Genomic DNA, 11,501 nt, shown 5'->3' with positions numbered 1-11,501 from the left:
ATCAGCCTTTTGTTCCCATGTGAAGGTCCCTTTCCGTGTTGACACGTTTGAGTTGTGTTTTTAGAAGCTTGTGCGTTTTTGTGCTTTAAAATGACATTCATTATTTAGTCCTGAATGGTATTATATTCATCCTTCACATATCGTTTCCCACATAAATGCTATCTTGTATTCATTTTCTGTATAAATAGATACAGTGATACATATATCATAGCCATGTTGAAAAGGTTTGCCTTTATCAAGCTAATCGACACTTTCCGTTAAATTTTTGATTGGTTAATTGTCAGTCCTGCTTGTAGTGATAGCACAAATATTTCAGAAAAAAAACACTTTGTGCTTCAAGACGACGGCAGAGCAACAGTGAAAATGATCAACGGCGCTTCAATCTGTTGTCTTTTTTTTACTGTTTCCGTTTACGCCATTGTTAACCAAAATGCACTCAGAAAAGTAACCGATACCGTGCAGCTGACAGATGACATGCACTTTAAAGTAGCCAACAGGTTGACATGTGCTATGAGTTGCTGCAAAACAGTCAGTAGGTGCGGCTTTTTCTTTTCTAAAGCTGGACGTTGTCAGTGTCTCAAGGAGTACGGGGGCTATGAAATATGGACAGCGAACCTCAAGAGAAGTAAGTTATTATCTTTCTTCCTATCGTCTATTGCTGCTTTCTTGTTTTGTTAACTCATCCTGGACAATTTCTTCCATCCCTGAAATATGGGATACAAGACACGCATAAAATATCAGTATTTTCAACAGTTGGTTTTGGATTATAGCTTATGTAGTGATACACACCTTCATGTGTAGTAACACCACTTTGTAGTTATACATTGACTATGTAGTTTGTAATCATCTCCATCAGTCTGTCAGTTATGCCCATCGCTCCTCCCGAAGCATAGGCCGCCGACAACAGTCCGCCAGAGTCCTCGGTCCTCCCTAGCCCTCTCTAGTTGTTTCCAGGTGTGTCCCATCTTCTTACTGTCTGCCCGAGGTCCCGTCGTCAAGTGTCTTGGCCGTCCTCTTTTTCGTTTTCCCTGGGGGTTCCATGACAGCGCCTGTCTGGTGATGTTACTGACTGGCTTCCTCAGAGTGTGCCCAATCCATCCCCATCTTCTGCGCTGGATCTCATCTTCGGTAGGCAGTTGGTTGGTACGCTGCCACGGGTCTGAGTTGCTGATGGTGTTGGGCTAGTGGATCTGGAGGATTCATTTCCATACACGCTTATAAATCGATCGATGTCAGTTCACCATAATTGTCAGAGAAAAAATCATTCCGACATATTTAATACTGATTTCTCTAACTTTACTGTTTCTGAATACACTTTTTTGGCGACTGTTGTCCATTATGAAAACTTTAACATTGAAACTAAATTCATATACTTGTTCTGAGTCGGATGACGTAGAAAGGTTTTTGGGTTCGGCTTTTCGAGAGGAGCAGGTTTAGAAGGGCGTCCACTCCTCATGCCTGGTAACACTGACAATTTTATGATAATTTGTTAGACGTCCACAGAAGCATATTAATTTGTCAGCATTGATGCTGAGTTACCTATATTTAACTTCTTTTTTTAACAAATCATGTCGACATGCTCAGTTGACAATGTAAAGGTAAACCAGAACTAAGAGCTAAATGTAAGATGTGTGTAATCTCATTGTCACCATTTTTGTCATACTTCCGCATGTGTTTGTATAAGTGAGCTACAAAACCAACTGTCCAGAAATGTAGAAGGCTAGCTATTCATTTGAACTTATCTGCCTTGATATCAAAGCGAAGCATCGATAATACTCATTACATTGAGTGAGAATCGTTGTACGCTGCTTTTAGCAATATTCCAGCACTATGACGGCGGGGAACACAAGAAATGGGCTTCACCCATTGTACCTCGGGAATCGAACCCGGGCCTTCGGCGTGACAAGCGAGGGCTCTAACCACTGGGCTGCCCGCCCGCCCATTTAGTGAGTGAGTGAGTGAGTGAGTTAAAGTTTAACGTCAGATCGGTAATATTAACTAGAATTTTATCATTTTGCAACACAATATAAAAACAGGCTATAGATCGCCAACAACAGAAGGTAGATCACCACGCTAGGGTCCACGGGGACTTACAGTACTTTTGCTACCTGCATGGACTCTAACAGGATTTACACCATCCCTTCAGTGGTTGGCGATTATTGTCAATTTAGCCGAATTAAAAGAACATCTATTCTGCGATTAAAAACGTGGTAGTACTAAATATACTGCGAATGACGTGGACCATCTCCAGGGGACAATCCTTTTACACTACTTCAACCCCCTTCGAGGTACAGCCACTGGCAATCTTAGTTATCCAATTTGTTTTACCAATATCAAAAGAACATTTATTAATTACAAAACACATTTATCAAAATTTATGTACAAGTTATATTTCTTTTAAAAAAAACCTAAGGATTAAATGAGAGCTGATATTGTTAAAAATATCCTTTGTAGATGAAACTTTGAAATATACCTTGTGATGGAAAAATCAATACAGTCAAGTAAGACATGCTTGACTGTGATTCTTTCATCACAAGGGATACAGAATGGGGGATCCTCACCGTTCAATATATATTCATTAGTGTATCTTGAATGGTCAATACGACCTCATGAAATCTTGACTGACATCCCAAGTAGGTATAACCGATATTTGGTTTACTTTCATGAAGTTTATTTATACCTACTTGAGTGTCCCACTTCTTTTGCATTAGATCACGGATGTAAGATCTAATCACGGGTTTATAATCACTGTATGGAATAAGAAATGGTGTCACAGATTTGTAAAACGATGTTGTATTGGCCAGTAGCAAGTTGATTATATAATTCAATAATTTCAATTAATAGTGGATGCTTACATGATATATTTTTAATAGCCTGAAGACACGAGAGGGAGTCCGAATATAATATAAATTGCTTATGCCTAGTTTGTTTACCAATATATTTTAGAGCCGTTAAAATTGCATGGGATTCGGCTGTATAAATAGAACTATTATCTCGTAGTCGTGAAGACGTAATCCTCGATCCAACGGCGGTGGCCCTAGCAACCGCGTCACCATCCTTGGATCCGAACGAATGTGTTATATGTGTTCCGCAATTCATTTAATTCTTGTTGATAGATTAGTTGGTTGGTTTCTGATTTCTTTAGTTTAGTTAATGACAGGTCAACCTCTGGCTGTACCAACTGCCATGGGGGAGAGGACAAAAGCTGAGTTGGAGCTATATTTTCAAGATTGATTTTGGCAGCAGAAATGTCAGATTTGATTCGTAGGCCAAGAATTGATTCGAGGAACAAGGAATGACTTGTTATGGTATATATCCTCAAAGAGAGGATTAAAAACGCAACCATATGCAGGATTAGTAGGATTTGAATAGAGCTTTTGGAGGTATTGCAAATAGAGTCTCATCCGCCTCTACATACAAACTATTGATAGGGGATGTTCTAAAGGCTCCAAGGCAAAGCCTCAGGCCTTGATAATAAGTGCCCCGTAAGGTTGGATTGGTTGGTTTTTATTGTTTAACGCCGCACTCAGCAATATTCCAGCTATATGAGGGCGGTCTGTAAATAATCGAGTCTGGACCAGACAATCCAGTGATTGATATCATGAGCATCGATCCACGCAATTGTGATCGATGACATGCATCAACCAAGTCAGCGAGCCTGACCTCCCGATCCCGTTAGTTGCCTTTTACGACAAGCATGGGTTGCTGAAGACCTATTCTACCCCGGAATCTTCACGGGTCTGTACAGTTGGAGGAGGGTTTTCTGATCCCCTCCCTACTTTGAATTTGAAACGACTTTCAAAGGTCAGGAGCCTTCAGGCATATATTTTTCAAATATTTGATGTGTGATAAAAAGGTTAAATGGTGATAAAAAATAGTACCCAGGAATTTAGCCTCTTTTACAACTTTAATTGGAGTACTATCTAAAACTAAATCAGGGTCTTTATGAGGATCATATTTTCTACAAAAATGTATACAATTGGTTTTAGATTTTGAAAATTTAAAACCATTTTCCAACGACCATTTATTTATCTTATTTAGACACAGTTGTAATTGTCTTTCTATAGTACGCATGTTTATACCACGACATGATAAAATCATCCACAAAAAGTGATACATCAATTGAATCGTTTAAAACTTTGGAAAGACTATTTATTTTTATGCTGAACAATGTAAGAGATAAAATACTGACTTGTGGGACACCCTGATCCTGATCAGACAGGCTTGAGCCCACACGGACTTGAAATTGTCTGCAAACGGCCTCGCAACCCAAAGTCATATAAATCATTTAAAATACCGTGCTTCCATGTAGTGTCATAATTCTTTTTCTAGATCGAAAAATATAGACAGTGCATGTTGTTTGTTTATAACGGCATTCTTAACAAATGATTCCAATCGAACTAACTGGTCAATGGTACTGCGATTTTTACGGAAACCACGTTGAATATTTGTTATTAAATCATTTGATTCCAAGTACCATGTTAATCTATTATTGACCATGCATTCCATGGTTTTGCAAACGCAGCTAGTCAATGAAATGGGTCGATATTTGGAAGGATCAGTATGATCACGTCCGGGTTTAGGTATGGGAACAATTATAGCCTCACGCCATGAAAAAGGAAATTCTCCTGACGTCCAGATTTTATCAAATATTATCAAAAGGGTTTCAAAACAGGATTTTTTACGGAAACCACGTTGAATATTTGTTATTAAATCATTTGATACCAAGTACCATGTGAATCTATTATTGACCATGCATTCCATGGTTTTGCAAACGCAGCTAGTCAATGAAATGGGTCGATATTTGGAAGGATCAGTATGATCACGTCCGGGTTTAGGTATGGGAACAATTATAGCCTCACGCCATGAAAAAGGAAATTCTCCTGACGTCCAGATTTTATCAAATATTATCAAAAGGGTTTCTAAACAGGATTTTTTTGGCGACTGTTGTCCATTATGATTTTAACAGTTAGAATTTTAAATTTATTGAGATTATGGACCATTGGGTGGCGTCGGAAATGCTGTTCAGTTTTTTTCCGTGCCTTCCTAGATTGTTTGCAATCATTGATGAACCATGGTTTACGTATGTGAGGATTTGAGGAGGACTTCGGAATACATTTGTATAGAGTCGGGAACATCAATAAAAACTTCAGGTTTTAGTTTGTTAGAACAAAGGACTTCATATAATGCCCAGTTGGCTTTAGTAAAATTCCAACGTGTAGATGGAGGAATACCAGAAGGTGTAACAGATTTTAAAAAAGTAGGAAAATGGTCACTTCCACAGAGGTGATTGTGGACTGACCTTCAAATTTATTAAGTAAAGTAGAATCTACAACTGACAAGCCCAGACAAGAGTATGTTCCAGTTGCAGGATGTAGATATGTATGAGAACCATCATTAGAAATGCACAGATCGTTATTTAAGAAAAAATCTTCAAGTAATTTTCTTTTATTATTGCTGTGAGTACTACCCAAAAACGGATTATGGCCATTCAGACCTCCCATGATAACACAGGGCTTAGAGAGTTGGTCATATAGTGCCTGAAGATCAGACTGTCTGAGAGGGTATGATGGTGATATATATACACATGCACAAAAGGTAAGTGCCACAATATTCATAGTCTCTTGATTTCACGTGTGGGAATCAGAAAAACGAAATATGATGATGTACGACTGAATTAGGCTTCCATAATTTCATGAACCAATATTTGTCCAGATACCACAAGGAAAGCGTGCTTTACGTGTTGCTGCAGTTTCCCTACCCTATAAATAGTGAAATTCAAGTTTCAGACACGTGATTGCATTTTGATCCTGTGGGAGATTCCCCTTCCAAAAGAGGTTGAAAATCAACAATGGCCAGGCGAAAGTTAACGAACGCTGAAAGATGGCATGTGATAGGCATGAAAAATGCTGGCATGTCATGCAGGGCCATTGCAAGACAAATGGGTCGTCATCACAGTGTTATCACCAATGATGTCCATGACAGGCATAGGTTTGGTAGGCCAAGAAATACCTCTAACAGAGAGGATAGTCGTCTTTTCAGGATAGTCAGACGAAATCCATTTTCCACTTCAACAGATTTAAGACTACAGTGGATTACCCATCAGAGACACTCGACGATGACCATAAGGCGTCGCCTCAGAACGGCTGGATATAACGCCAGAAGACTAGTAAAAGGTCCTCAACTGACCAAAAGGCACATGCGGAATCGTCTGATATGGTGTCGTGCCCGTAGTCGATGGAACTTGGCCAACTGGAGAAGGATCCATTGGTCTGTTGAGTGTCAAATGCTGCTACGAACTGTTGAACAGTCGAATACATGTTTTGGAGGCAATGTAACACTCGTTTTGCGCCAAGGAACACCCCGAAGACCTTAGCATGTGGCGGGGGGTCTGTCATGGTATGGGGTTGTGTGTCCTTTGGCTGCAAACTTCCGCTGGTGACAATTCGTGGAAACCTGAATGGCCATCAATACCAAGATGCCGTTCTTCGTCCAGTGGTAGTCCCTCATTTTGACAACCATCCTCTTCAAACAAGACCTCTTTACATGGACAACTGCTAGACCACACAGATCTCGGGCAGTTTTGGCTTATTTGCGTCAAGAAGCTATTGCCACTCTTCCCTGGCCGGCCTGTAGTCCGGATGTTAATCCGATTGAGCATCTCTGAGACATTCTTGGCTAGAAAATCAGACATCGTGATCCCCCACTTCAAAATCTCGCTGGACTTGAAGCCTCACTTCATGAAGAATGGATCCGTTTGCCTCAGAAAAGCATTCAACGACTTGTAATGAGTATGAGGCATAGGGTTGAAGCTGTGGTCAATGTCCGTGGATCATACACACGTTACTGACGTTTCTGTCTTGCAGTAGACTCTGCACTCCCTAGGGTGTCTATGTGACACTTGATTTCATGATAGTTACATGACAAAAAAAGTTTTTCAGTGTTTTCTAATCCTTCAATTTCTGGTCTTCGGTAAAATTCCTTTCTGCTCATATTCTTTTGGAACACAAGACAAATTTGGTTTGGGACAACATATACGGCTTATAACAATCGTACATCTCGTTATAATAGTAATCACTAAGTGCCAAAAGTAACAGCTCACAAATATGGTGGGTGGCGCTTAACTTTTGTGCATGTGTATACAATGAACACATAGTAAAACAATATTTAACGTTATACGTACTGCAACAGCCTGAAGAGGGGTATTGGCAGCAATGGAGTAACCTCCATATCCAGAGGTTCAAAAGGGTTATCAACCTCCAAAGGAACATTCGATGGCAAAGGCTCCTCAACATGTTTAAGGGCCCTTGCTTCTTTTTTACGTTGTTTTTTTTAACTTTTCGAAAGAGGTCTATTTTTTCTCAAGTCAGGTACAGTGTCTGGTTCAGTGTCATCAGTATCAATTCGATGCAGTACTTTTTGAACATTCAACACCCAGCTAATAGCTGTTTGATTGCAGCAGAATAAGTCAGTGAAGAGGTCGAAGTGGTCGATTTACTTGTTACCAGTTTCTTTGCGTCTCTAAATGAAATATCCTTGGTGTACTTTATTTTCAGAATTTTGGTTTGTGTTTAAAAAAATGGACATGATTTTGAAGTGGACACCACTGCACTTTGCACATTTGATGGTATTTGTGCAGTCAGTGTTATCATGAGTCTCACTACAGCGGGAGCAAACTTGTGTGTGATGACAGGATCTAGCTCCATGTCCAAATCGTTGACAATTAAAACAACGTAGTGGATTTCGTAAATACACATCCACTCAAATGTTGAAATATCCGACTTTTATTGAGGATGGAAGCTTTGCGAGGTTGAACGTAAAAAGGTACGTATCAATTCAATTCAATTATTCTACAATTTCCTCTTCAGACATGTCTGAGAGGCACTTCGCACGATCACTTTCAATACCTCTACATGAATTGAGTGTTTTGTGCACAGAGCCAACAATCTCTGTATTTGCAAAATGATCAGCATTGAGTAGATTCTCCTTGCACACTCCACGAGCAATGAACCGGACCGAAGACGAGTGACAGTCTTCACAGTACCACAAATACCTTCAATTGATTTCAAAACTACAAAGGGATTGAGTTTGAGAGGCTCACCATCAATCCCTTCAACAACCAGAAATCGTGGCCAAGATGACTATTTTGTACAGAATCATCAGAAGATATTGCAGGATCTATATCAATATGTCTTCTTTTGTTTTTTTCTGTCGAGAACCAGTGATCTGTGGGGTAGCCTTAATGGAAAAAGGATGTTCGACACACCTGCTCCCCACCCACCATGGAGTGTATACAAGGACGGTGCTGCAAACTACAAACACCATGGTTACAGGCATGCTATACTCGAGCAATACAGACACGGAAGCTAAGAGAGTCAAACAGAATAACGTCAGGCTGGTTCCGCCCTTGACAATTTTCTGAAGACAAATGGAACCTGGAGGTCAATAATGCCATATTGGCCAATGAGCCACCGCCTTCTGACTCTAGGCAGATAAATATCCCATACAAATTTTGAGGTTTTCCAGAAATATTAAATGGAATATAAATATATCTGCATATTTATTCAAAATCAAAGTGTATCATGCTCAGGGCATGGCGTGACCAGCCGATTGATAAAACCGGGCCCATCCTATCACCCGTCTTGGCGAAATAAGGGTCAAAGTGGTGTCTTAGGCAAAAGGAAAACCAGTGCACTTAACCACCAGAATCCCGTCCTAAGCCGACACAGGGACGCAACCCACGGTAAACGGCTGCCCAATTCGGTCGCCTTTTACGACCAGAAATGGGGTGCTAAGGACACATTCTGCCCCAGGTCCACACGGGGGAAGAGCAATTAGCGACCCAGCACTCACCACGTGGAGGTTGCTCTTCATCAGTGCCTGATGGAAGATGAGGGACATCCAGACCTAGGGTCACCATCAAGTCCTCCCAGCCTAAAACATAGCTGCCCAACGTTTAACAGCGGCATAGCTAGGGCACTTATCCCCATACACTTGTGACATGCGGTCATTAAATTCCCCGAGGAGTACTTTTCTCTGAAGTCAAAAGCTTAATGACTGATTAGTTCTTATTCTTTTCCATTTATGTGTCCATTTGGACCCCAATCACGTCCATGGCTGTCACTAATATGCAAATGGCCGAAACAGACTAGATACACTTGCAATGAACTACTATAACAATGCACTACATTGACTGGTTCACTTTGTTATGGTCCATAGTTGAAAGGTAGTCAGGCTTAGAACTGTTGGGCCAGCCTTCGTTTTCCTTGTCGACGCATGCAGAAGTAGAGATACATAAAGATGAATTTGATTGGCGTGGACGATTTAGACTGTATTTTGAATGCCCTGAATTAGTCTTTTATGCTCTTGAATCCCAGCCTGTTGTCTGCACTATGAATGTTTTCAAAGGAAAAATCTGAATACATACTATCATTACTCGTATATCACTCAAAACATTTTGAAATCAGTTTCTCTGCAATAGTATATATTTGAGCTGATTGCAAATCATGGCTTAATTTACCAAAAACCACAAAGGAATAAACGCATAGGGTAAAACGTCCTTGGATACCGTGCCGGAAGCAGTGATGTCCCTTTGAGGGCCTATTGATATTATGTCGTATTTTATAAAACAAAAATATTATGTGTTAGCCAACTAGTTTAACATGAATATCTGTTATATAATTATATTTGTTTTGTTGCTTGTTTAACTATTTTCATTTTATTTTCTAAACATTACTCTTGTGGTGATACCATTTTATTAAATTACCACGCAAAAAAAACATTTCATCCGCCTGTATCATAACCAATGACTTTATATTCCCTCCCTTATGCGATCATATATTTGGTCATACAGTTAATGCATCGTACATTGGATGTTACTACGATGACTTTGACCGAGTACTTCCACACGGCTTCATGAAGAATGTGACAGGCCTGACAACTGAAACCTGCATGCAGCACTGCCATAGCATCAACTACATCTACTTTGGAACTGAGGTAGGCAACACTGTTACTGTTTATAGAGCTCCATGGGAAGGCATGTTTTAAAATATGTGTTATCTGCTTCACAGTCAATTGTGCATGTTCATATCCACACACCGTCATAAAATCGTCCCCTTAGACCACGATCTACATTCTGCAATACTGTAGGCCCTGACTGCTTATTGATAAAATAAACCAATGTTATTATTTTGGGTGCATTTGAAATGTTGGAACTGATACGTGTAGAGATAATAACGCCTACCATTACTGTATTGAGTGAGTGAGTGAGTTTGGTTTTATGCCGCTTTTAGCAATATTCCAGCAATATCACGGCGGGGGACACCAGAAATGGGCTTCACACATTGTACCTATGTCGGGAATCGAACCCGGGTCTTCGGCGTGACGAGCGAACGCTTTACCACTAGGCTACCCGACCGCCCCTATTGCTTTTGGGTGCGGCTACATGTACATGTAGATACAATATGCATGAGCAATCGATGGTGAGTGAGTTACTATGACAATGATATCATACCTAGTCACAATAGACGGATCTTCCGTATGTCGGAGTGTTTAGGTATTACCCTGAATGAGAAAATGCAATTTTAGTCTGAAGTCTGATGACGTTTAGCATGCTGTCATATTCCAATGTCTGTGACCAGCTTCACAAATCTCCACTTTAGAAATATGTTGTTCCAATATCGTTTTGAAACGTCGTGGTTATAGTTCAGAAAGGACATCGGTTTGAGAAATAAATCTAGTGCGGGATATTTAATGGTGAGTGTGCTGTGGAAAGAATGTATGCTCTCTATCAATGAAGAAAATATATGGATGTCAACTTATTTATTATGAGGAACACAACGTTTCGGAGTACATGCTTACTCCTTCATCAGGTGAATGATGCTCTCTATTGTTTCTTATGCCACATGGCAAGTGATGCTTACTTTTTCTGATTACAGTGCACAAGTCAATGCTTCTGCGGTCATGTCATCAAATCTGGGCACGCCAAGGTACCCGACAAGGAATGCAGCATGCCATGTGCTGGTGACAGCAGCTTGCTGTGTGGAGGATACTTTAGGACATCCATCTATAAGATTAACAGTTAAAGTACCATGTACATCACTTTGAACTAATTCAGCCATATTGAGACGAGAAATTTTACATTAACAATACATGCATTTAGCCTTCATGAAAGACCTGTCATCGATAGACCCCAGCAGGATTTACACAACCCCCTTGTTTCTGCGATAGTTTCAACAAAATTGTGAACCATTTACAATCTAAGTTACTAGTTAGCGCTACCAATTTAAGAAAATGTATCACACTTTGTGTGATAATTATCAGTTGATTTAATTTCTTGAAGGAGAACTTATGTGATCTAATGCAAAGTGAGACACCAAAGCAGGTATAAATAAATGACCAAAAATACAATAAAACTACTGAATTGTGTGGTCAGTCAAGATTTAGAGAGGTCATTTTACGAGATTTGCCTTGGAGAGGGGGGACAAATGTGTGCTGGCGGT

At 40.1% G+C, this 11,501-nt stretch overlaps 1 protein-coding gene across 1 annotated transcript; it reads left to right on the top strand.

Annotated features, from left to right (window-relative positions):
- Positions 1-510: 510 nt before the first annotated feature.
- Positions 511-11,084, top strand: LOC139477111 (sialate:O-sulfotransferase 2-like). The gene is made up of 3 exons (XM_071259657.1): positions 511-625; positions 9,854-9,996; positions 10,938-11,084. Exons 1-3 carry the CDS (start codon positions 511-513, stop codon positions 11,082-11,084), a joined length of 405 nt encoding a protein of 134 aa, XP_071115758.1.
- Positions 11,085-11,501: the final 417 nt, after the last annotated feature.

This window comes from Haliotis cracherodii, unplaced genomic scaffold (assembly GCF_022045235.1).
Source record: "Haliotis cracherodii isolate W230 unplaced genomic scaffold, xgHalCrac1.p SCAF_31, whole genome shotgun sequence".
Classification (NCBI taxonomy): Eukaryota; Metazoa; Mollusca; class Gastropoda; order Lepetellida; family Haliotidae; genus Haliotis; species Haliotis cracherodii.
Note: the sequence above shows the minus strand (reverse complement) of the source record. Positions and strands in the feature narration are given on the sequence as shown.

Bases quoted from the DNA above. Each gene is read 5' to 3' on its own strand.
- LOC139477111 (XM_071259657.1), top strand. From the start codon at position 511: ATGAGTTGCTGCAAAACAGTCAGTAGGTGCGGCTTTTTCTTTTCTAAA. The intron at 626-9,853 runs GTAAGTTATTAT...TTGGTCATACAG, and splicing joins GACAGCGAACCTCAAGAGAA to TTAATGCATCGTACATTGGA. The intron at 9,997-10,937 runs GTAGGCAACACT...TTCTGATTACAG, and splicing joins ACATCTACTTTGGAACTGAG to TGCACAAGTCAATGCTTCTG.